Source organism: Prionailurus viverrinus, chromosome D1, assembly GCF_022837055.1.
Source record: "Prionailurus viverrinus isolate Anna chromosome D1, UM_Priviv_1.0, whole genome shotgun sequence".
Taxonomy (NCBI): Eukaryota; Metazoa; Chordata; class Mammalia; order Carnivora; family Felidae; genus Prionailurus; species Prionailurus viverrinus.
Genome location: NC_062570.1, coordinates 33,651,699 through 33,676,884, shown reverse-complemented (window position 1 = coordinate 33,676,884; position 25,186 = coordinate 33,651,699). Strand labels below are relative to the sequence as shown.

At 35.9% G+C, this 25,186-nt stretch overlaps 1 protein-coding gene across 1 annotated transcript in view; it reads left to right on the top strand.

The window, feature by feature from the left end:
* The window catches only part of CNTN5 (contactin 5), a 552,161-nt gene that overhangs the window by 473,467 nt on the left and 53,508 nt on the right, over nt 1-25,186 (top strand). Inside the window, exons 15-16 of the mRNA XM_047879464.1 lie at nt 197-355; nt 18,332-18,481. Of these exons, the coding sequence (XP_047735420.1) occupies nt 197-355; nt 18,332-18,481 (309 nt within the window). The remainder of the gene's footprint in view (nt 1-196; nt 356-18,331; nt 18,482-25,186) is intronic.

Sequence of the window (25,186 nt, the reverse complement as noted above, 5' to 3'; positions counted from 1 at the left end):
GTCAAATCTATAATTCAGTTACCGTAGAAATCATGGAAACTGCATCTCTTTTCTCTTTACTGTCAATTTTCATTACTAAATATGCATTTCATCAGGATGGTTAGATAGTTTGATTGGATCTTTATTGGAAATACATTTTCCAACAGCTCCTCTTCATGGCTTGTACTTAAATTTATCCATTCCCTTTTGTCTATAGGTCCCCCAGGCCCACCAGGGATAGTGATTGTTGAAGACATCACGGAAAGCACAGCCACACTCTCCTGGAGTCCTGCATCTGACAACCACAGTCCAATCTCCTCCTACAACCTGCAGGCTCGCAGCCCATTTTCGCTGGGCTGGCAAACAGTAAAAACAAGTAAGAGTCTCTAAGACAACATCAGAGGCAACCTGAGTAGCTTCCTATGTCATAAACTGTATTGGCTAGCAATCTCAATAGGATCATTTTGGATTCTGGCAACTGTTATTTATTACAATACTAACCATTGTTTGCCTCCTTTTATAAAGCTACCTTGCTTTCTTCTCTCAATTCCCAAGAAGAAACCATATCATTTATATTTGTTTGTTTATTGAAATAACTTTAGATTCAAATGGAAATTGTAAAAATAGTACAAAGATTTCCTATGGACCCATTCCTCAGCTCTCCCTAATTATAACATTTTACATAACAATGGTACAATTCTCAAATCAGAAAATTAACATTGGTACAATGTTATTAACTGAGTTACAGACTATTCATATTTCACCAGTTTTTATATACAAATTTTCGGTGTGCAGTCCCATAAAATTTTATGAGATATTATTTTATAGACTCAAACCACCAAGACAATCAGATATAGAATTTTTCCATTATTCTAGTTCCTTGTGCTACCTCTTTATAGTCACACACCTGTTTTATTTCCTTTTATTTTATATGTGTTTCATTTCCAAAAGGAAAATCTAACATAAAATTACATTATTTAAAATACTGTGGCATTTTAATGTTTACTTTAAACATGCTTGTGTAATAATTGCCCTATTTTTAAAGTCATTTTCTTCCCTGATAGTTTGCTTTTAATGTTGTAACCACACTCCTATCTCTCCAAATGTGGCAGCCTGCAGGCATATGGGAAATTACAATCACTTGATAGTTATTAGAAACTTATATAGCATATTAGTATTTAAAAGTATGTAATATATATAAAATACAATCTTCAGAAGTAGTTGCCCATCCTGAGTAAGGATTTGTGATTTTGTTTTATTTTATATATAAATATAAAACTTACTCTGTTTAGAAGTAAAATATAAAAGTAAAATTTCTGAGTGCAGTAACCATAAAACTCAGTTAACCAGAATGTTACAGAAGTAGAGTGGTCCATTTTGCTGCTTAAATAAATTAAGTTTAAACAGAAATTTATTTTTGTATAAAAATTCACAATTTGGGAGACAGGAAGTATACTCATCTGTATGCAAAATACTATTAACTTTTTTTAAATATTAGTTTCTTACATTAACTTATAGAATTTATTTTATCATTATAATGTATTATACATATATACATATTAATTTGTAACATATATAATGATGGGTATTAGCTTCATTTCTGGCTCCATGTCAACCCTGTGATAGCTCTATAGATTCAAGAAACTGTGAGACTTGGGGTCCCTGGGTGGATCAGTCAGTTAAGCATCTCTCGGTTCAGCTCAAGTCACGTTCTCATGGTTTTGTGAGTTTGAGCCCCGCATTGGGCTCTGTGCTGACAATGAGTCTGCTTGGGATTCTCCCTCTCTCTCTCTCTCTCTCTGCTGCTCCCCAGCTCACGCTGTCTATGTCTCTCTCTAAATAAATAAATAAATAAACAAAAAAAAAGAAATTTGGGGAATCTCTAGGTTCAACAGATAATTCTGGAAAAATCACAAAGTCAAGCCACATGAACAGGTTTATTCAAGAAAACTTATAACCTCTGCCACAGTGCTTTATGTTTTCATTTGTGTGACAGCCCAAACTTTTTGCTTTGCAGCCAAGAAATGGATTCACCTTAGATCTGGTGTTGTGCACTCACCATGTGCATTTTCCCTCCTGTAGCTATGCTACATGCCCACTCTTGCCACACTGCCCATACTTCGTGGGACATTTTCCTTATGAGCACATTGCAATACATACAAATGTTTTCTTGTTCATCCCATGCCCATGTTTTTGTCCTTCTTACCTTAACACATGACATGGCAATCCAGGACATCTAATCTTCCTCCTATTACAACCAGTTTCCTAGTCACTTGTATCTTGATTTCTTACATCTTGATTCACCTGCTTTAATTTTTGTTGTTTGACAGATAGAAAGAATAAAAGTGTATGTATGTGTGTATATAGATACATATATAAAATGTAGAATTTTTTGGCAAAGGGAAAATGAAAGAGAGATAGTGTGTGTGTGTGTGTGTGTGTGTGTGTGTGTTGCATGTGCATGTGTGTGTAGGGCTTAGGCATTTGGACTAAATGTTATTTTGGGGGGTTACTTGTTTGAAAAGTCTCTCCTATAAAGTTGCACTGTAATATTTCTAATTTAACTTGAGCACTGGAACATTTTTAAGTTGAGAGTTCTTTTAAAATTCGGTTCAGCAAGTACTCATTAAGAAATTTATGTTTGTACTATAATTATAAGGAAATACATATTTCTCAGATATATATTTTTATAAATGATCAATTTTATTTGCTCTTGATAAGACTCTAAGTAATAGAGTCTAATAGATAATTTTCTAGAGTAATTATTTAGAGTAATAGATAAGTAATAAGATTCTAGCAAGATGACTCCTTATCTAATGAGGTCACTCATTTCTCCATTTCTCCATGCCATCCTCAAGGCAAGCATGCCCAGGAGGAGTACTCAACTTTTACCTGCTCTAAAGTACAATTTTAAATGGTTTTAGTCCCCAGCTAAATCTGACCACAACTTTTTTTCATGCCTATAATAAGGAAAGAAGTCCCTTTGGAACCACATTAGTTCCCAGTGGACCCAAAAGGCCAGTGGACCTTTTGTTTTGATAGTTGCTTTTCATCTAAATCAACTTCAGTAGAGATAAACTCTAATGCAGAAATATCTATTAGAAAGAAGAAATGGATCTGGCATTTGAATTCTCTGATAAAGTTAATGCAGTTAATAAGTGAGTATTTAAAAATTACCTAAGATTCTTTATACACAAAATAGTGAATTACTTATTTTTGCCAAGTGATGAGTTGCATGCATATGGACATTCTAACTAATGATACTTAAAATCAACTTATTAATATTGCCTGTTCAACAGACTAAAATGTGACTGTGAATGTGACCAATTCATTCATTTTGAAGGAAGTATTAAAATAGCCATAGGAAATAGACAATTTCACTTGCAGACCCCTTTTCTGTTAAATAAATGGTTTTTGATGTGGAAACCTGATTTTTTTCTTTATGTTATTGAATAGTATTACCCAGTTTACTATTTTATTGTGTCCTCTTAGGAATAACAAAATCACCTATAATCATAGAATGTATTGGTCCTTGTTTACTTAATTCACATATGTTTCTTAACTATTCTTTCAGTGGATATGTCTTCTATCTGCATATATTTTCTACTGATTGGTTGATTAAATTTGTCAACAAGACAGACTTATTTACCTTATTAAATTATGTAATTAAATTCTAGGATGCAATTCTTTTACAAACAAAGTCATTTTAACAAGCTTCTCTCCCTGAATCAATATGGGATTCTTCACTATTTTTAGTCACTTTTTAATCATTTTTAATCACTGTATTCTCACTGAAGCAGATATTCTCTTTGAAAATATCTTGTTCCCATACTTCTAGAAAAAAAAAAATCTTTATAACAAGTACCTTCAAGGTTTTAAAAATATATATTTTAGGGGCGCCTGGGTGGCGCAGTCAGTTAAGTGTCTGACTTCAGTCAGGTCACGATCTCGTGGTCAGTGAGTTCGAGCCCCGCGTCGGGCTCTGGGCTGATGGCTCAGAGCCTGGAGCCTGTTTCCGATTCTGTGTCTCCCTCTCTCTCTGCCCCTCGCCCATTCATGCTCTGTCTCTCTCTGTCCCCCAAAAAATAAATAAACGTTGAAAAAAAATTAAAAATATATATATATTTTAGCATACATTCACCACTATCTTTTATCTCCACAATATTGCACTTGAAAACAAAATCCTAATTTTATAAAAGTTTGTTTTTAATTTATTTCATAAAATGTTATTTCATCAAAAATATTAATATCTTCAGTATATACTACTTACAAGTAGCAAAAAATTAGAATTTATAAATATTTTTATTTAGTTTTTAATGAGGGATTAGATTTAGAATATAGGGTGAGGGAGAGACTTTAAAACCTACAGTTAGAAGATGGCGGAATAGGAGGACACTGGGCTCACCGCGCGTCCTGCTGATCACTTAGATTCCACCTACACCTGCCTAAATACCCCAGAAAACTGCCAGAGGATTAGCAGAACAGAGTCTCCGGAGCCAAGCACAGAAGAGAGGCCCACAGAAGAGGGTAGGAAGGGCGGCAAGGCAGTGCACGCTCCACGGACTGGCAGGAGAGAAACGGGGCAGAGGGGCGGCCCGCCTGCCAAGCAGAGCCCCTGAGTCTGGCTTGCAAAAGTGGAGGGGCCAGACGGAGTGTGTTCCCACAGCAAGCGGGACTTAGCATCTGGGAGGTCATAAGTTAACAGCTCTGCTAGGAAAGCGGGAAGGCTGGAGGACAAAGGGAGGGAGAGTTGCTGAGCCCCAGGAGAACAGAGCTCAGTTTGGCAGGGAACAAAGGCGCTTGCCAGCACCATCTCCCTTGCCCATCCCCCAACCAAAATCCCAAAGGGAACCGATTCCTGCCAGGGAACTTGCTTGCTCCGTGCAAATAACCAACGCTTTGCCTCTGAGAAGCCACCCCTCCGAAGCTTGTCTGACTCCCTCCTGCTGCCACAGGGCCCCTCCTAAAGTGGATCACCTAAGGAGAAGCAAGCTAAGCCTGCCCCTCCTGCCCCCGTGCACCTTGCCTACCCACCCCAGCTAATATGCCAGATCCCCAGCACCACAAGCCTGGCAGTGTGCAAGTAGCCCAGATGGGCCACGCCGCCCCACAGTGAATCCCACCCCTAGGAGAGGGGAAGAGAAGGCACACACCAGTCTGACTGTGGCCCCAGCGGTGGGCTGGGGGCAGACATCAGGGCTGACTGCAGCCCCGCCCACCAACTCCAGTTATACACGACAGCACAGGGGAAGTGCCCTGCAGTTCCGCACCACTCCAGGGACTATCCAAAATGACCAAACAGAAGAATTACCCTCAGAAGAATCTCCAGGAAATAACAACAGCTAATGAACTGATCAAAAAGGATTTAAATGATATAACAGAAAGTGAATTTAGAATAATAGTCATAAAATTAATTGCTGGGCTTGAAAACAGTATAGAGGACAACAGAGAATCTCTTGCTACAGAGATCAAGGGACTAAGGAACAGTCAGGAGGAGCTAAAAAAAACGCTATAAACAAGCTGCAAAATAAAATGGAAACGACCACGGCTTGGATTGAAGAGGTGTAAGAGAGAATAGGTGAACTAGAAAATAAAATTATGGAAAAAGAAGAAGCTGAGAAAAAGAGAGATTAAAAAATCCAGGAGTATGAGGGGAAAAATAGAGAACTAAGTGATACACTAAAAATAAATAATATACGCATAATTGGTATCCCAGAGGAGGAAGAGAGAGGGAAAGGTGGTGAAGGTGTACTTGAAGCAATGATAGCTGAGAACTTCCCTGAACTGGGGAAGGAAAAAGGCATTGAAATCCAAGAGGCACAGAGAACTCCCTTCAGACGTAACTTGAATCGATCTTCTGCACAACATATCATAGTGAAACTGGCAAAATACAAGGATAAAGAGAAAATTCTGAAAGCAGCAAGGGAAAAACAGGCCCTAACATATAAAGAGAGACCTATAAGACTCGTGACTGATCTCTCTTTTGAAACTTGGCAGGCCAGAAAGGCATGGCAGGAGATCTTCAATGTGATGAACAGAAAAAATATGCAGCCAAGAATCCTTTATCCAGCAAGTCTGTCATTTAGAATAGAAGGAGAGATAAAGGTCTTCCCAAACAAACAAAAACTGAAGGAATTCGTCACCACTAAACCAGCCCTACAAGAGATCCTAAGGGGAATCCTGTGAGAAAAAGTACCAGAGACATCACTACAAGCATAAAACATACAAACATCACAATGACTCTAAACCCGTATCTTTCTATAATAACACTGAATGTAAATGGACTAAATGTGCCAACCAAAAGACATAGGGTATCAGAATGGATAAAAAAATAAGACCCATCTATTTGCTGTCTACAAGAGATTCATTTTAGACCTGAGGACACCTTTAGATTGAGAGTGAAGGGATGGAGAACTATTTATCATGCGACTGGAAGCCAAAAGAAAGCTGGAGTAGCCAAACTTATATCCGACAAACTAGACTTTAAATTAAAGTCTGTAACAAGAGGTGAAGAAGGGCATTATATACTCATTACAGGGTCTATCCATCAGAAAGAGCTAACAGTTATAAATGTCTATGCACCGAATACTGGAGCCCCCAAATATATAAAACAATTAATCATAAACATAAGCTATCTTATTGCTAAGAATGTGGTAATTGCAGGGGACTTTAACACCCACTTACAGAAATGGACAGATCATCTAGACACACATTTAATAAAGAAACAAGGGCCCTGAATGATACATTGGATCAGATGGGCTTGACAGATATATTTAGAACTCTGCATCCCAAAGCAACAGAATATACTTTCTTCTCGAGTGCATATGGAACATTCTCCACGATAGATCATATACTGGGTCACAAAACAGCCCTTCATAAGTTTACAAGAATTGAAATTATACCATGCATACTTTCAGACCACAATGCTATGAAGCTTGAAATCAACCACAGGAAAAAGTCTGGAAAACCTCCAAAAGCATGGAGGTTAAAGAACACACTACTAAAGAATGAGTGGGTCAACCAGGCAATTAGAGAAGAAATTAAAAAATATATATAAACAAACGAAAATGAAAATACAACAAGCCAAACGCTTTGGGATGCAGCGAAGGCAGTCCTGAGAGGAAAATACATTGCCATCCGGGCCTATCTCAAGAAACAAGAAAAATCCCAAATACAAAATCTAACAGCACACCTAAAGGAACTAGAAGCAGAACAGCAAAGGCAGCCTAAACCCAGCAGAAGAAGAGAAATAATAAAGATCAGAGCAGAAATAAACAATATAGAATCTAAAAAAACCTGTAGAGCAGATCAACGAAACCAAGAGTTGGTTTTTTGAAAAAATAAACAAAATTGACAAACCTCTAGCCAGGCTTCTCAAAAAGAAAAGGGAGATGACCCAAATAGATAAAATCATGAATGAAAATGGAATTATGACAACCAATCCCTCAGAGATACAAACAATTATCAGGGAATACTATGAAAAATTATATGCCAACAAACTGGACAACCTGGAAGAAATGGACAAATTCCTAAACACCCACACTCTTCCAAAACTCAATCAGGAGGAAATAGAAAGCTTGAACAGACCCATAACCAGCGAAGAAATTGAATCAGTTATCAAAAATCTCCCAACAAATAAGAGTCCAGGACGACATGGCTTCCCAGGGGAGTTCTACCAGATGTTTAAAGCAGAGATAATACCTATCCTTCTCAAGCTATTCCAAGAAATAGAAATGGAAGGAAAACTTCCAGACTCATTCTATGAAGCCAGTATTACTTTGATTCCTAAACAAGACAGAGACCCAGTAAAAAAAAGAGAACTACAGGCCAATATCCCTGATGAATATGGATGGAAAAATCCTCAATAAGATACTAGCAAATCGAATTCAACAGCATATATAAAGAATTATTCACCATGATCAAGTGGGATTCATTCCTGGGCTGCAGGGCTGGTTCAACATTTGCAAATCAATCAACATGATACATCACATTAATAAAAGAAAAGATAAGAACCATATGATCCTGTCAATCGATGCACAAAAGGCCTTTGACAAAATCCAGCACCCCTCTTAATAAAAACCCTTCAGAAAGTCAGGATAGAAAGAACATACTTAAACATCATAAAAGCCATTTATGAAAAGCTCACAGCTAACATCATCCTCAATGTGGAAAAACTGAGAGCTTTTTCCCTGAGATCAGGAACACGACAGGGATGCCCACTCTCACTGCTGTTGTTTAACATAGTGCTGGAAGTGCTAGCATCAGCAATCAGACAACAAAAGGAAATCAAAGGCATCAAAATTGGCAAAAATGAAGTCAAGCTTTCGCTTTTTGCAGATGACATGGTACTATACATGGAAAATCTGATAGACTCCACCGAAAGTCTGCTGCAACTGATACATGAATTCAGCAAAGTTGCAGGATACAAAATCAATGTACAGAAATCAGTTGCATTCTTATACACTAACAATGAAGCAACAGAAAGACAAATAAAGAAACTGATCCCATTCACAATTGCACCAAGAAGCATAAAATACCTAGGAATAAATCTAACCAAAGATGTAAAAGATCTGTATGCTGAAAACTATAGAAAGCTTATGAAGGAAATTGAAGAAGATATAAAGAAATGGAAAGTCATTCCCTGCTCATGGATTAGAAGAGTAAATATTGTCAAAATGTCAATACTACCCAAAGCTATCTACACATTCAATGCAATCCCAATCAAAATTGCACCAGCATTCTTCTCAAAACAAGAACAAGCAATCTTAAAATTCATATGGAAACACAAAAGGCCCCGAATAGCCAAAGTAATTTTGACGAAGAAGACAAAAGCAGGAGGCATCACAATCCCAGACTTTAGCCTCTACTACAAAGCTGTCATCATCAAGACAGCATGGTATTGGCACAAAAACAGACACATAGACCAATGGAATAGAATAGAAACCCCAGAACTAGACCCACAAACATATGGCCAACTCATCTTTGACAAAGCAGGAAAGAACATCCAATGGGAAAAAGACAGTCTTTTTAACAAATGGTGCTGGGAGAACTGGACAGCAACATGCAGGTTGATACTAGACCACTTTCTCACACTATTCACAAAAATAAACTCAAAATGGATAAAGGACCTGAATGTGAGACAGGAAACCATCAAAACCCTAGAGGAGAAAGCAGGAAAAGACCTCTCTGACCTCAGCCGTAACAATATCTTACTCGACACATCCCCAAAGGCAAGAGAATTAAAAGCAAAAATGAACTACTGGGACCTTATGAAGATAAAAAGCTTCTGCACAGCAAAGGAAACAACCAACAAAACTAAAAGGCAACCAATGGAATGGGAAAAGATATTTGCAAATGATATATCAGACAAAGGGCTAGTATCCAAAATCTATAAAGAGCTCACCAAACTCCACACCCGAAAAACAAATAACCCAGTGAAGAAATGGGCAGAAAACATCAATAGACACTTCTCCAAAGAAGACATTCAGATGGCCAACAGGCACATGAAAAGATGCTCAATGTCGCTCCTTATCAGGGAAATACAAATCAAAACCACACTCAGATATCACCTCATGCCATTCAGAGTGGCCAAAATGAACAAATCAGGAGACTATAGATGCTGGAGAGGATGTGGAGAAATGGGAACCCTCTTGCACTGTTGTTGGGAATGCAAATTGGTGCAGCCACTCTGGAAAGCAGTGTAGAGGTTCCTCAGAAAATTAAAAATAGACCTACCCTATGACCCAGCAATAGCACTGCTGGGAATTTACCCAAGGGATACAGGAGTACTGATGCATAGGGGCCCTTGTACCCCAATGTTTATAGCAGCACTCTCAACAATAGCCAAATTATGGAAAGAGCCTAAATGTCCATCAACTGATGAATGGATAAAGAAATTGTGTTTTATATACACAATGGAGTACTACCGGGCAATGAGAAAGAACGAAATATGGCCCTTTGTAGCAACGTGGATGCAACTGGAGAGTGTGATGCTAAGTGAAATAAGCCATACAGAGAAAGACAGATACCATATGTTTTCACTCTTATGTGGATCCTGAGAGACTTAACAGAAACCCATGGGGGAGGGGGAGGAAAAAAAAAGAGGTTAGAGTGGGAGAGAGCCAAAGCATAAGAGACTCTTAAAAACTGAGAACAAACTGAGTTTTGATGGGTGGTGGGAGGGGAGGTGATGAGGGGAGGGTGGGTGATGGGTATTGAGGAGGGCACCTTTTGGGATGAGCACTGGGTGTTGTATGGAAACCATTTTGACAATAAATTTCATATATTGAAAAAAAATAAAACCTATAGTTATTTCTAAGAAAATATAAATATATGTACCTTTGGGAAGAAGGATTTTTATAGTTTATATTCGTTTTCTTTTTTAATGTAAAGCCTGAAATAATTACATCAAGGTTAAAACTGAAATTAAATGTAATTTTTATCACACTTGGCAATTTGAACTCCTGTTTCATTCATTCAATATAAATTTGTCAAACACCTTCCAGGTAGCATTCATGGCCCTATCCTTGCAGATATTGTATTCTCATGGGTGAGGACAAGCAATAAAGAGGGAACATAATAAACAAGTACAAATCTATAGTCATCAAGACAGTATGGTATTGGCACAAAAACAGACACATGGAACCATGGAACGCAATAGAAAACCCAGAAATGGACCCACAACTGTATGGTGAAATGATCTTCAACAAGGCAGGAAAGAATATCCAATGGACAAAAGACAGTCCCTTCAACAAATGATGTTGGGAACACTGGACAGCAACATGCAGAAGAATGAAACTGGACCACTTTCTTACACCACACACAAAAATACAAAGTGGATTGAAGACCTAAATGTGAGACAGGAAACCATCAAAATCCAAGAGAAGAACACAGGCAGAAACCTCTTTGACCTAGGCCACAGCAACTTCACCAGTCACATCACCGAAGACAAGGGAAACAAAAGCTAACATGAACTATTGGCACTTTATCAAGATAAAAAGGTTCTGTGCAGCCAAGGAAACAATCAATAAAACTAAAAGTCAACCTACAGAATGGGAGAAGATATTTGTAAACAACAAATCTGATAAAGGTTTAGTATTCAAAATCTATAAAGAACTTGTCAGTCTCATCACCCAAAAACAACCCAGTTAAGAAAGGGGCAGAAGACATGAATAGACCATTTTCCAAAGAAGACATCCATATAGCTAAAAGACACATGGAAAGATGCTCAACATCACTCATCATCAGGGAAATACAAATGAAAAGCATGATGAAGTACCACCTGACACCCATCAGAATGGCTTAAATGAACAACATAAGAAACAACAGTTGTTGGTGAGGATGTGGAGAAAGGGGAACTCTCTTGCGCTGCTGGTGGGAATACTAACTGGTGCAACCACTATGGAGAATAGTATGGAGGTTCCTCAAAACACTAAAAATAGAACCACCCAAGGATCCAGCAACTGCACTATTAGGTGTTTACCCAAAAGATACAAAAATACATATATGAAGGGGTACATTCACCCCCGATGTTTATGGCGGCATTATCAACAATAACCAAACTATGGCGAGAGACCAAAAATCCATTGACTGATAAATGAATAAAGAAGATATGGTATATATACAATGGATGATTATTCAGCCAACAAAAAGAATGAAGTCTTGCCATTTACAACAACATGGATAGAGCTAAAGTGTATTATGCTAAGCAAAATAAGTCAGAGAAAAACAAATACCAGATGATTTTACTCATATGTGGAATTTAAGAAACAAAACTGATGAATATATGGGAAGTGGCGATGAAAAGAAGAGAGGGAAACAAAGCACAAGAGACTCTTGATAGAGAAGAAATTGACGGCTGATGGAGGGAGGTGGGTGGGGGATGGACTAGAGAGGTGATGGGTACTAAGGAGGGCACTTGTGATGACACTGGTTGTTGCATGTAAGTGATAAATCACTGAATTCAACTCCTGAAACCAATATTGCACTATATGTTAACTAACTAAAATTTAAATAAAAAATAAAAACGAAACAACACAAATAAGTTAGTGAACAAAAAAATTAAAGAAATATTGTAAGGAGGATCAGAAGTATTATGGTATAGGCAGTGTATTTGTCTGCTGAGGCTACCATAACAAAAGACCATAAACTTGGTGGTTTAAATAACAGAACTTTTTCTTTTCACATTTCTAAAGCCTGGGAATTCTAAGATCTTGGTGCTGGCCAATTTGATTTAATTCTTGGTGAGAACTCTCTTCCTGGCTTGCAGCTGCAGCCTTCTCACTGTGTCCTCACATGGAAGAGAAAAAAGGAAGTGAGTGCTCTGGAATCTCTTCTTATAAGGACACTAATTCTACCAGATAAGAGCCCCATCCTTGTTACCTCATTTAAGTATAATTACTTCCTATTTTTTTAAAGGTTCTTTAAATTTTTTTCAATGTTTATTTATTTTTGAGAGACAGAGACAAAGTGTGAGCAGGAGAAGGGCAGAGAGAGAGGGGGGACACAGAATCCGAAACAGGCTCAAGCCTCTGAGCTGTCAGCACAGAGCCCGATGTGGGGCTCAAACCCACGAACATTGAACCATGAGATCATGACCTGAGCCAAAGTCAGACACTTAACCAACTGAGCCACCCAGGCGCCCCCTTCCTATTCTCAACATAGTCTGAACTAATGTATTAAAGATAAGACTTAGAATATCAGTCTTCCAGTGTCTCTCCATTTCTTTCAGAATGAAAACCCAACTCCTATGTGATTTGGTCCTATCATCTTCTATCATTCTCCACTCATCTTTACCATTTTCCCCAGAGCTCACTTTGCTCCTGACTCACAAATATTCTAATGTTCTTACATATAATGCTTCTAATACCTTTACACTAGTTGTGCCTTTTACCTGACATGCTTCTCCCCTAGATATCGGCATAACTAAATCCACATTTCCTTTAAAACTTCACTCAACTGTGTCTTCTCAATGAGACTTATCTTGATCATTTTATTTAAAATTGAAACCTGCCTGATGTGGACTGAATTGTGACTCCTCCAAAGTTTATATGTTGAAGCCTTAACCCCCAGTGAATACAGGGGTTCACTGTGGTTATAGGGCCCTTGTATGTGTGGATATAGAGCCCCTAAGCATAGGCAATTAGATACATGAGGATTCAGTATAAGAGAGAGGTTTAGAATAAAGATATAAACTGGAAAGTTATTGGCATATAAATTTCTTTTATAAACATAAGATTGCATGTCATGTAATGTATATGGACTTTATGAATGAAATGAATGAATAAAGAAGAAAAAAGTAGGAAAATTGAGCCCTGGAGCATTTCAATAGTAAGAAGTTGTAGAAAAGAGGAAAAAGACAAAGGATACAAAAGAAAACTAACCATTTAGTTAAAAGGAAAACCAAGACAATGTGATATCCTGGAAGACAAAAGAATAAAATTCATTAAGGAAAAGGAAGTAATCAACTGTGTCAAATGCTACTGACACGTGAAATGTGATGAAGATTGAGAATTTATCATTGATCTTAGCAACATGGAGGTCATTGGTTACCTTGACAATAGTAATTTTAGTAAAATACTAAAGACTAAAGTCTCACAAAAATGGGTTCAAAATAGGAGGTCATTTGCCACAATAAGTGGGATGCACCGTGTTTCAGTATTTGCAAATCAAGCAGTGTGATATACCACATTAACAAGACAAAGGATAAAAATCCTATGATCATCTCAATAGGTGCAGAAAAAGCATTTGACAAAGAACTACATCCATTCATGATAAAAAAAAAAAACTTAACAAAGTATTGAAGGAACATATCTGACAACATAATAAAGGCCATGCATGAAAACCCCATAGCTCAATGGTGAAAACTGAGAGCCTTTCCTCTAAGATCAGAACCCAAGACAAGGATGTCCTCTTTCACCACTTTTATTTAAAATAACACTGGAATTCCTAGCCACAGAAATCAGACAAGAAAAATTAATAAAAGGCCACCAAATTGGTAGGAAAGAAGTAAAGCTCACTATTTGCAGATGACGTGATACTATATAGATACTACCCTAAAGACTCCACAAAAAACTACTAGAACTGATAAATTAATTCAGTAAAGTCAGAGGACACAAAATTAATATACAGAAATCTGTTGCATTTCTATATAATAGTAATGAAGTAGAGGAAAGAAAAATTTAAAAATAACAATTCCACTTATAGTTGCACCAAAAATAATGAAATACCTAGTCTAAAGTTATCCAAGGAAGTGAAAGACTGGTACTTTGAAAACTATAACGCTGATGAAAGAAATTAAAGATGACACAAACAAATGAAAAGGTACTCCATGTTGATAGATTGGAAGAACCAAAATTGTTTAAATGTCCATTGTATCCAAAGCAATCTACAGACTTCAAGTAATCCCTATTAAAATTCCAATAGCATTTTTTCACAGAAATACTAAAATTTGTATGGAACAATAAAAGACCCTGAATAACCAAAGCAATATTGAAAAAAAAAAAAAAAAAGAACAAAGCTGGAGGTATCACATTCCCAGATTTCAAGATATACTACAAAGCTGTAGTAATCAAAACAGCATGGTACTAGCACAGAAGTAGACACATAGATCAATAGAACAGTATAAGGACCCCCAAAATCAACCCATGCATATATAGTCAATTAATCTACAACAAAGGAGACAAGAATATACAATAGGGAAAAGATACCCTCTTCAGTAAATGGTGTTGGGAAAACTGGACAGCTACATGCAACAGAATTAAAACTGGACCACATTCTTACACCATACACAATAATAAACTCAAAATAGTTTAAAGACCTAAGTGTAAGACCTGAAACCATTAAATTCCTAAAAGAAAGCATAGGCAGTAATTCCTTTTATATCAGCCATAGCAACATTTTTCTAGATATGTCTCCTACGGAAAGGGAAATAATAGCAAAATTAAACTATTAGGATTACACCAAAATAAAAAGCTTTTACACAGTGAATTAAACATTAATAAAACAAAAAGGCAACTTACTGAATGGGGGAATATATTAGCAAATAATATATCTGATAAGGAGTAAATATCCAATATATATAAATGCAACACCAAAAAAAAAAAAAAAAAACCAAATAATCTGATTTAAAAATGAGCAGAGGGCCTGAATATACATTTTTGCAAAGAAGGCATACAGATGGCCAAAAGACACGTGCAAAGATGCTCAATATCACTAATCATCAGGGAAATACAAATTAAAACCACAGTGAGATATACACGAGTCAAAATGGCTAGTATCAACAAGGTAAAAAATAATAAATGTTGGCAACAATGTAGAGAAAATGAAGCTTTGGGCACTGTTGATAGGAATGCAAATTGGTGCAGCCACTATGGAAAACAGTATGGAGGTTCCTCAAAAAATTAAAAATAGAATTACCATATGAATGAGTCATTCCACTATTGGGTATTTACCCAAAGAAAAAGGAAACACTAATTTAAAAAGATATACCCACCCTTATATTTATTTTAGCACTTTTTTATAATTGTCAAGATTGGAAGCAACCCAAGCGTCTGTTGATAGATGAATGGATAAAGAAGATATGCTACATGTATATAATGGAATGTTAAAAAGCCATAAAAAGAATGAGATCTTGTTATTTGCAACAATATGGATGGACCTAGAGAGTATAATGCTAAGTGAAGTCAGTCAGAGAAAGACAAATACCATATGATTTCACTTATATGTGGAATTTAAGAAACAAAAACAAACAGAAAGAAGGTATAAACAAACAAACAAACAAAAAAATAGAGACTCTTAAATACTGAGAACAAACTGGTGGTTGTCAGAAAGGAAGTAGGTGGGAGAAAGGGTAAAAAGATAAAGGGAATCAACAGCACATTTCTCTTGATGAGCACTGAGTAATGCATAGAATTTTTGAATCATTATATTGTACACCTGAATCTAATATATCACTGTATGTTAATTCATTAAAAAAAGAAAGAATGAAAGAAAACATAGACAAAACTTTTAAGAAGTTTTGTTGCAAAAGGAAGTGAAGAAATCATATTTTGATATCAGCAATTTTATAATTTGCCTATGGGTTAAAGTGAGACAAGGAGAAAAGAAAGGAATCCAGGATAACTCCAAGATCTTGGCTACAACACCCATAAGAATACAATTATCATTCACTGAATAGGGAATACTTCAGAAATAGGAGGTGGAATTTAAGGTTGAGAACCCTATCCAAATAGAAATGTCCATTAGGCCATTGGACAAATGAGTTTGGAGTCTAGGGAAGAGGCTCATGGATGAAAATAATTGGTGTCATAGCACACAGAAGGTATTTAAAACCATAAAACTAGATAAGATCACCAAGGAGTTAGTAGAACTGGGTAAATCTAAAAGATGAAAAGAAATCAGCAATGGTGACTAATAAGACATAGTCATGTCAGAAAAAACAGAAGTTATGTTTTAAAAAGTATTTCAAAGAAAAAAGAATGTGTCAAAGAATGATGTTAGGTCAAGAAAGATGAGGAACAGAGACCTGACAATAGGGTTAGTAATAAAGACCATTGGCAATCTTGACAGGAGTGGTTATGGGAGAAAGCTGGAGGTAAGAGCTTAAAGGTAGGATATCTTCTTCCCATCTTTATGTTTAGAGTGAGTAAAAAGGAAAATAATTAGAGAGAGCAAATAATAGCACAAACAGCTCTCAAGAAGTAGAAATTGGATGAAGGCTAGAAGGAGAGGAAGTTTTGAGAGAATTTTGTTTTGTTTTTGCAGGGTTTTGGTGGAGAAAATACCTTCATGCTTATATGCTAATGGAAAAAATCCATTGGAGACAAAGGAGAGGGTGTACACAACCAAGATGGACTGGTTACTCTTGTCTACTATATCTTAAGAGAGCCATCCCTTCAGAGGCATAAAATTTCCTTACTGGGGATTCAGGATTATATTAAAGTAAAAGTTGGAAGGATGTTCAGGAAGGAAAATGATATACAGGAGATTTTGCTAATAAAGGATTATGAATTCCAGAGGTCACAGTAAACAGATTTCACAGAGTAGAGAAGGAGGGGAACTAGGGCAGAAAAGGATATGTGCAGAATTCTATGGGGATTAGAATAAAAAGGATGAGGGATGACTTAGATGTCTAGAGTTGCTTGAGGTGACTGACGTAAACAGAAGTAAATGAAACAGTGAGGTAAGTCTTTGATGGATCAAAGCAAGTATTGATGATACAGTGTAGGCTAGGAGATAGGGAGGGCTAAGTGTCTGGAGAAATCTTCCCATGTTATATTTGGCAGGCAGCATCTCACCAAGCTATGAACTGAGCAGTGGCCTTTTTTCCCCTATGTCTTAGACTCCAAGGACGTTGCTCAGCTGCCAGTGCAGTCAGGCAGACTTTTCTCCAGGTCTTCATTTCACTGCCTCAAAAAAATTCAGCTTTGCAGTAATATGACGTTTGTCAGGCAGCCCACACTGCCAATGCTCTGATCATTCACCTTTCACAGAACTGATTATTTGTTAACATTCTCTTGACACATTTCAAAAGATATTTTCATGTAAAATCCAAATTCCATATTGTCATAGTAAAATTGAATAGTCATCAAATCAAGAGCCTCCCCCATCTTAACACGCTTACACAGAAATCCAGTATTGACATAAATCCAGAGGATCTTTGCATATCCTAAGGAAGGTTCTCCTATTTCCCTATTTCCACTGTTCTTCCCAAAATATTTCCTAGACAGCAGAGCTGAATGAACAAGAAAAGCAGTCCCAAATATAGCATATATACTAAGTAAAAGTATTTTACTCCATGATAATTGTATTGACAATTTTGTGTTTTAATAAAATCAAACTTTAGCACAAAAATCATTCCAAGAAGAGTGCAGAGCTTCTGCTTAGATTCCACAAACCTGTTTTTAAATTAGAGGGGTTTGCAGCTTTGAACTACCAAGTGGCTAAGCATGCTTGCCAAAACTGAGAGACGCAAACTGCTCAAGAAATTTCCCTAGAAATTTAAGAACTATTTGCTTAAATTATAGCACTAGTAAGCCTCTTATTTGAGGCTGAGAGGTTGACAAAATGATTTTTAGTGTAGATAATGGCAAGTTATGTTACAGCAATTTATGTATAAAGATGAAATGAAAGAATTCTAATTAACTACAACAATCTTTGATATGGACAAGTGCTTACTTCCTAAAGATTGATTTTCATTTTACTAATGAGACCAGAGATGACACCATGACCTTGTGTAATAAGGGATTATACATCAGTTTACTGATTCTGTTATACCTGTGATATCCTTGATCGCCATTTGTAACTGTTTCTGAGTCCTCCTAATGCCATGAAATCTCTTTCCTCTCCATAGTCCCAGAAATCATAACAGGTGACATGGAGTCAGCCATGGCAGTGGACCTTAACCCCTGGGTGGAATATGAATTTAGAGTGGTGGCTACCAATCCAATTGGGACCGGAGATCCAAGCACCCCATCTCGAATGATCCGTACAAATGAAGCAGGTAAGAATTTTGGAGAATCAGAATTCAATTTAGCATGCGCTAATCACTTTGAAAGCAAGTTGAATTAACCATGATTGCTTGCTTTAGTATAATTTTTTTTTCTGGATTCACTTACCTAGACATCATAAAATTATTTCCTTTAAAATAATTATTTCATTTTATTTGTTTTCAGATCTTTTTCTTCTTTTTTCTGCAAATGCATCTAGATGCTTCAATTTCTTCCCAACCCTAGCACTCATCTTCAAGTTACCATGAAATTGAAGCAGTTAATTTCTTTTTCTAATTATGTACTCATTTGATATAGCAAATCCATAAAATTCAGAATAGATATGCCCACCTCTTTTTCTCCAGTGGTTAACAGTAAACTTTAATTTCAGTGTACTTCCTTAGAACTCTATATTGCCCTTCACCACCTACATGTCATAAATTATACTCTGCAAAGGCAAACATCATCTTAAGTTGACTTGCTGCCCCCTTGACACCTATGTGTACAATAAATATCCATCTCCTTCCTGACAGAAAATACAGCACTCTTCTGGTCTTTTGGAATGAATTATCTCTAAAATGTTTTTAATGGTCACATAGAGGAATTAGCAATTTTATTTAAAAACAAATTTTAGGGACACCTGGGTGGCTCAGCTGGTTAATCATCCAACTCTCCATTTCAGCTCAAGTCATTATCTCATGGCTTACAGGGTTTGAGCCCCGCATAGGGCTCTGTGCTGACAGAATGGAGCCTGCTCAGGATTCTCTTCCTCTTTCTCTGCCCCTCTCCAACTTGGGCGGGCATGCTCTCTCTCAAAAATAAACTTTAAAACAATTAAAAATATTAAAAAACAAAACTTAAATATCTAGCCCAAAATCTGGAAAAAGAAAAAAATAAAGAAAAAATTTTCATAAAGTTTTTATTACTTTGAACAAAGTTTTATTGACTTATCAATAAGGACTTATCTCTTTTAAGGACTTATCTCTTATGTCCTATAAAATTGTCTACTAAAAAATGTCTAGTAGGGCACTAGCTTAGGCAAACACAGATGTGAATAATGCTGATGAGACCAATCCGAAAATAGAAAAAGGGGTAAATTTCAGATACAAGGAGGAAAAAAAACAAATAATTTTAATATTTTTACACTCTGATAATATATGAATCTCAATCATTAGAATTTCAGTGCACTGAGGATGAGGATTTTTGTATAATGTTTTAGTGTTATATCTTCAGCACCTAAGAATATTTTGGCACTGGTACTCTGTATGTTTTTGTTGACAGATTAAAGGAAATATTCCTTCTATTTCCTTCAAATGCCCCTATCCAACCAGTACCTAGGTAAGAGATACATATAGATAGAAGACTGAGAATTAATTGTTCATTTTGTGTTATGGTTATAGAATTGAACCAAAAATGTGATTTGTAAATTCTTACAAATTGAATGAAGCTTATAATAATTAAAATAAACTATCAAAAGAGTTGATTTTTTCCTCTAAAACACACTAGGTCTAATCCTTTGGAAAAAAAAGACAAAAATACCAAATTGTTAATTTATTGCACTAAGTGGGAATAGCTATACAAAAGTTATTCAAATTATTTCTATATAAGAATTAAGCAATCAAGAAAATAAAAGATAAAGTAGCCTAAATATGTTGGAAAAGATTCATTCACAGAAAATCCAACTTTTCTGCTTTTGTGATTTGCCTAGTACAAGTTGTTTTTTTTTCTGCTATTTTTTCAATAGTTTGAATTTTAAATTGAATATTAATTGCCTGGTTAGATTTTCATGCATTCATAAATCAGCCATGCTTTCATTGTGTACAGGTGTTCACTAATTAAGAGTATAACAGGTCACTCATTTCTCATTTTATGCAGTCACTATGTAGATATTGAAATGACTGCCAATATTAGTACTTATGCTCACATATTTTCTAAAAAAACTGCCTTATTTTGCATATTGTTAATTGTGTTTAAACAAAGGCAAAGATTGCTGCCTAATTCAGAGGCTCTCTATAAATATTCATTTTGAAAATAAATAATCTGTTTCAGATGAATAATCCTTTTAGACTTTTATAGTATAAATCTCCTTGTACAATTTAAAAACACTTCAGCAAAAGCACTTTTATTTTTCAAGCTAAATTGCATTCAGATGATACATTCTGAAAGACCTGACCCTCATCTCTTCCTGCAGCTACCTCAATCATATAACTCAAGCCTTTCCATTCTATCATTAGTTCTATATACATGGCATACTTCATTTAGTCTGTTAAAATCTCATGGAAGAGAAAAGAAATAGCATGAAAACTGCATGCAATGCACCCCTTTGAAAGTTAGTTGAAGAAGGCTTGTACAGTCTACTTAATGCTTCTTGTACTTTGGTACCACACAGGGCTAAAACTACTAACGGTGCTGAACCAAGTGTTGAGATTTGTGTCTGTTTTATCAGGCAGCACAGATTAAAAGGGACACAAATATCCTGAGATGCCCTCTCAACTGACATACTCTGCCTCTTTTAAGTACATGTTCTGCATTTTAAAAGATGATCCTGCTCTAACGGACCAAGTAATCTCTGAAAATCAACAGAGCTACTTGAGAAAGAGAAGCTCTTGAGAAAGAGAAAGGTCTCACGTTCAAGATATTGAGTTGAAAGTTTTATGTTCCTTTAAAAGTATCCTATTTACTTGAATATTCTAAATCCCAATGCAGGTTTAGTAAAGCATTTTTACCTTGGGATTGTTTCTTTCCCACACACCAAAAAAAAATAATTTTTCTTTGCAGTTTCCTCTAAGATATATTTTGAATTTTAGACTCATCAAAATACTCTTAACAGTCAATAAATATAAGATAAATTGGGTCAATCTGACTTATTATTAGAATATCAAAATAGTAATATACATATGTTTTTTACTTTAATGCACATTTGTATTTATTTATTTATAGTATAATTTTCGTACAAGTTTTTGTAGATGATATATGTAGATAGATGATAGGTAAGTAGATAGATAAATAGATGATAGATAAATAGATAGATTATAGATAGATAGGCAGATAGATATAATTCTGTTTTATTTTGGAAATGTGTTACTATCATCAAACCCATATATTATTTTGGGTTGGGTAAAGGAAATGCTTTCTCTATCATTTAAAAAGAGAACACAAGAGAAAAAAAATCACATTTTAGGAAGTGAATGTAAAATATACACTGCAGTAGAAATGGAAAAATATGTAAAAATGAATACAACAGCAATTTTCTTATTTAATTGAACTTTAATATTCCATAATTTATGCATTTATAACACTAATTGTTGAATATAAATGAAAAGGACATAAGATAGAGTTAACTATGTAATCTATTATTTAGATAGGTTTGGTTTTCTCTGTAGTATAAAATGTTTATTATTATCAAAGCTCTTAGCATAAATCTCAATATCTGCAGTTCTTTATTTCAAATAATGAAATAACAGAAGAGCACCTGGGTGGCTCAGGTGGTTGGGTGTCTGACTTCAGCTCAGGTCATGATCTCATGGTTCCTGAGTTCAAGCCCTACTCGGGCTCTGTGTTGACAGCTCAGAGCCAGGAGCTTACTCTGGATTCCGTGTCTCTTTCTCTCTCTCTCCCTCCCCACTTGCACTCTGTCTCTCTCTCTCTTTCTCAAAAATAAATAAACATCAAAAACAAATTTATGATGAAATAACAGAGATTGAGAAAGAAAGAAAGAAAGAAAGAAAGAAAGAAAGAAAGAAAGAAAAAAGTAAGGAAAGAAAGAAAAGAAGGTTCTATCTTCAACCTGTAATTAAAAATTTGAGTTTTAGAATTAGGCAGATCTGGATTAATGTTATCTGCTGTTTATTAGCAGTGAAATAGATAAGATATATAAATTGCTCAAGGCTCAATTTTCCCACTTATAAAATGGAGACAATCACAACCTACTACATTGGCTGTTTATATTAAATAATATAATGCATGTAAAGAGCTTAACATAGTGCCTGGTACATGGTAAATGCTTAATATTAGCCACTTATCATCATCATCATCATCAATGTAAATGAGTTATTACTTTGTTCAATGGAAGTTTTAACAATAGTAATTATGCATAAGTCACTTTTTTCACATTTAGGAAATATTTTCAGGTTAAATGTATGTCTATTGATACAATAAGTATCATCCACTTTCTTGGCTTATATCTGGCTCCTCCAAGATGCCCTCCTATTGAGAAGTCTCTGCCACAGACTGCACCATCAAGTCTGGCCACTCAGCCCACCTGATGGCTTGGGAATCAAGGGAGCCTTTCAGAATGTGGTGCACAGTACACATGATGCCTCTCCTCTAAATCTCCGTCTCTACCCCTGTCTAGCTTTCCATGCTGCATTTGTTATCTAGCCAGATACCAGTCTATAAGTAGATTGTGAAATTGTACCAGTATATGGCCATTTTCTGTGTTTCTTATAGCATAGACAAGACAAAAGGAGCAGAAAAAGAGAAGTGTCAAATTAAAGAACTTGTTTAAAAAATTTGTTTCACATTCATATAGTTTTCCAGTTGCTTGGCACATTGTATTCTGACCTGCCATTCTTTCTTCACTCTGAAATGGAAAAGGACACACACATATTTCTGGCCACAGAAAGCAAAATTTTTTTTCTACATTTAATAGGTAAATGCTTGGCCAGATAAATGAGTGTCAAATAGACAATCAGATGAAAATCTTTCCTAGTCTTAGCATTTTCTGCACTGCATCATAGTTGAACTCTGTGTAATTTTAACATAAAATAATTTTATTTTCTCCATTATGCTTCCTCTGATCTCTGACTTCAGCCCCAACTATATACATCCAAGGCACTTTTAGATATTAGGGAAGTATCACTTTCAGGTATTAAAAACTTCCATTTTAATTTAATTTAAATAAATAAAATAAATAAATTAAATAAATTAAATAAAAACTTTAATCTCACATCCAGTTCATGCTTTCTCTTGTTCTTTCCCAGAACAGGCTTGAACCAAGAGCTCATTTGTCTTTTCTTTCTTTCCACTTCTTCCCTCACCTTCCAGCTGCTGCTCCAGTCACTTTATAGGCAAGATAAGAAGAAGGAGGAAAACTACTTAGGTAGTTTTCACATGGGTGTAGTACTCACATGGGTGTTGAGTGCAATGTGCAACAGCATTCGTCCACATGCTGCTTCTTTCTCTCATAAGACGCACTGAGTTCTTTGGAGACTATCCTGTCCTCTAGCAGGAAGTTTACTTGGGAGTGATCCCAGCCAGCCTAATTAAACTTACCTTCCATAGTGTCCATTTGGCCCCCTGTAATCACATTCCTGAGCTGCCAAACTTGATGTTCTAAAGAGCTATTTTGGTCTCCACTCTGGTAAAATAGCATCAGACTGGGCCATATTGCAAAATTCTGAAGCTTGACAGCATTCAGCCAGGATGTGAGATGTAAGCATCTGTACTCTGTAGCAGTGATTTCCTCCTCTTCTCACTTAGCTTGAGAGGGAAACAAGATTCCCATTTCCCTTCTATTGACAGCTAAGGATGTAAGGAGATGCCACAACACATTTTTCTACTAAACTTACAATATTTTTTCCAAAACCTTCCTTGTGCTAAAATCATATATATATATATATATATATATATATATATATATATATATATATGAGCTAAAGGAGGGTAACGGAAAAGGATCATAAAATTTCATCTCTCTGATTCTTAGCAATTCTGTGATTTTGTCTGGCCAATCTCACTTTAACAATTGAGGTTACATTTGACTCATCCCAAGTCCAGAAGACTCATTTAATTTCCTATTAAAAGTTCTTTCAATCTCCATTACCTTCCTACTTCTGAAAGGATCTTGCTTTGTTCCTATTTATACCTTCACAGTTCTTGTTCATGATAATTACTTAGGAAATTTCATTGAGTTCACAAATTATGGAATAAACACAATAAAATTAATATTTTTGTATTGGTTTTCTCTAGGGTTATGTGTATTGGCCTTGTAAATGGCATTTAATGGGGCTTTGAAGACCAGACCAAATGGGACTTGGACAGAATTACTTATAAGAGACAATTAGAAAATCTACTGTTGTCAGGCATTGATGTGTGCAGAGAAAAGACAACACGTTGTAGGGTTCACAAATGTCTCTCTAGTATATGTTTCTAAAAAAGATTTATTAAAAAATTAAGCATTTAGTTGAAGTAATTAAGAAAGCCTAAAAGAAAATACTATTAAATGAAGCAGACAGTATTTTTAACTAACGAAGCTACTTTGGCCTACGCAAGTTTTTTCTGCAAAATATATTCAAGAAATAGGTCTCCATTTTCAGAGGCACTTTGCAAGCAGAGATAGTAAGTAATTTTAGCAAAAGCCTTTATAAAAGAAATCTGGCTAATTTTTAGGCATGTATTTTTTTTAAATGTTTATTTATTTATTTATTTTGAGAGAGAGAGAGAGAGAGAGAGAGATTGGCAGAGGAGGGGCAGAGAGAGGAGAAAGAATCCCAAGCAGGCTCTGCACCATCAGCACAGAACCCTATGCAGGGCTCAATCTCACAAACCATGAGATCATGACCTGAACTAAAATCAAGAGTCAGATATTTAGCCTACTGAGCCACCCACGTGCCCTGGGGCATGTGCTTTTCTGATTAATAGCAAAATGATGGAAGAGTTGTAGAAGTCTTGAACATGAAAGATAAAAGAGTGATGAAAGGTTATCAACCCAGGAGTAA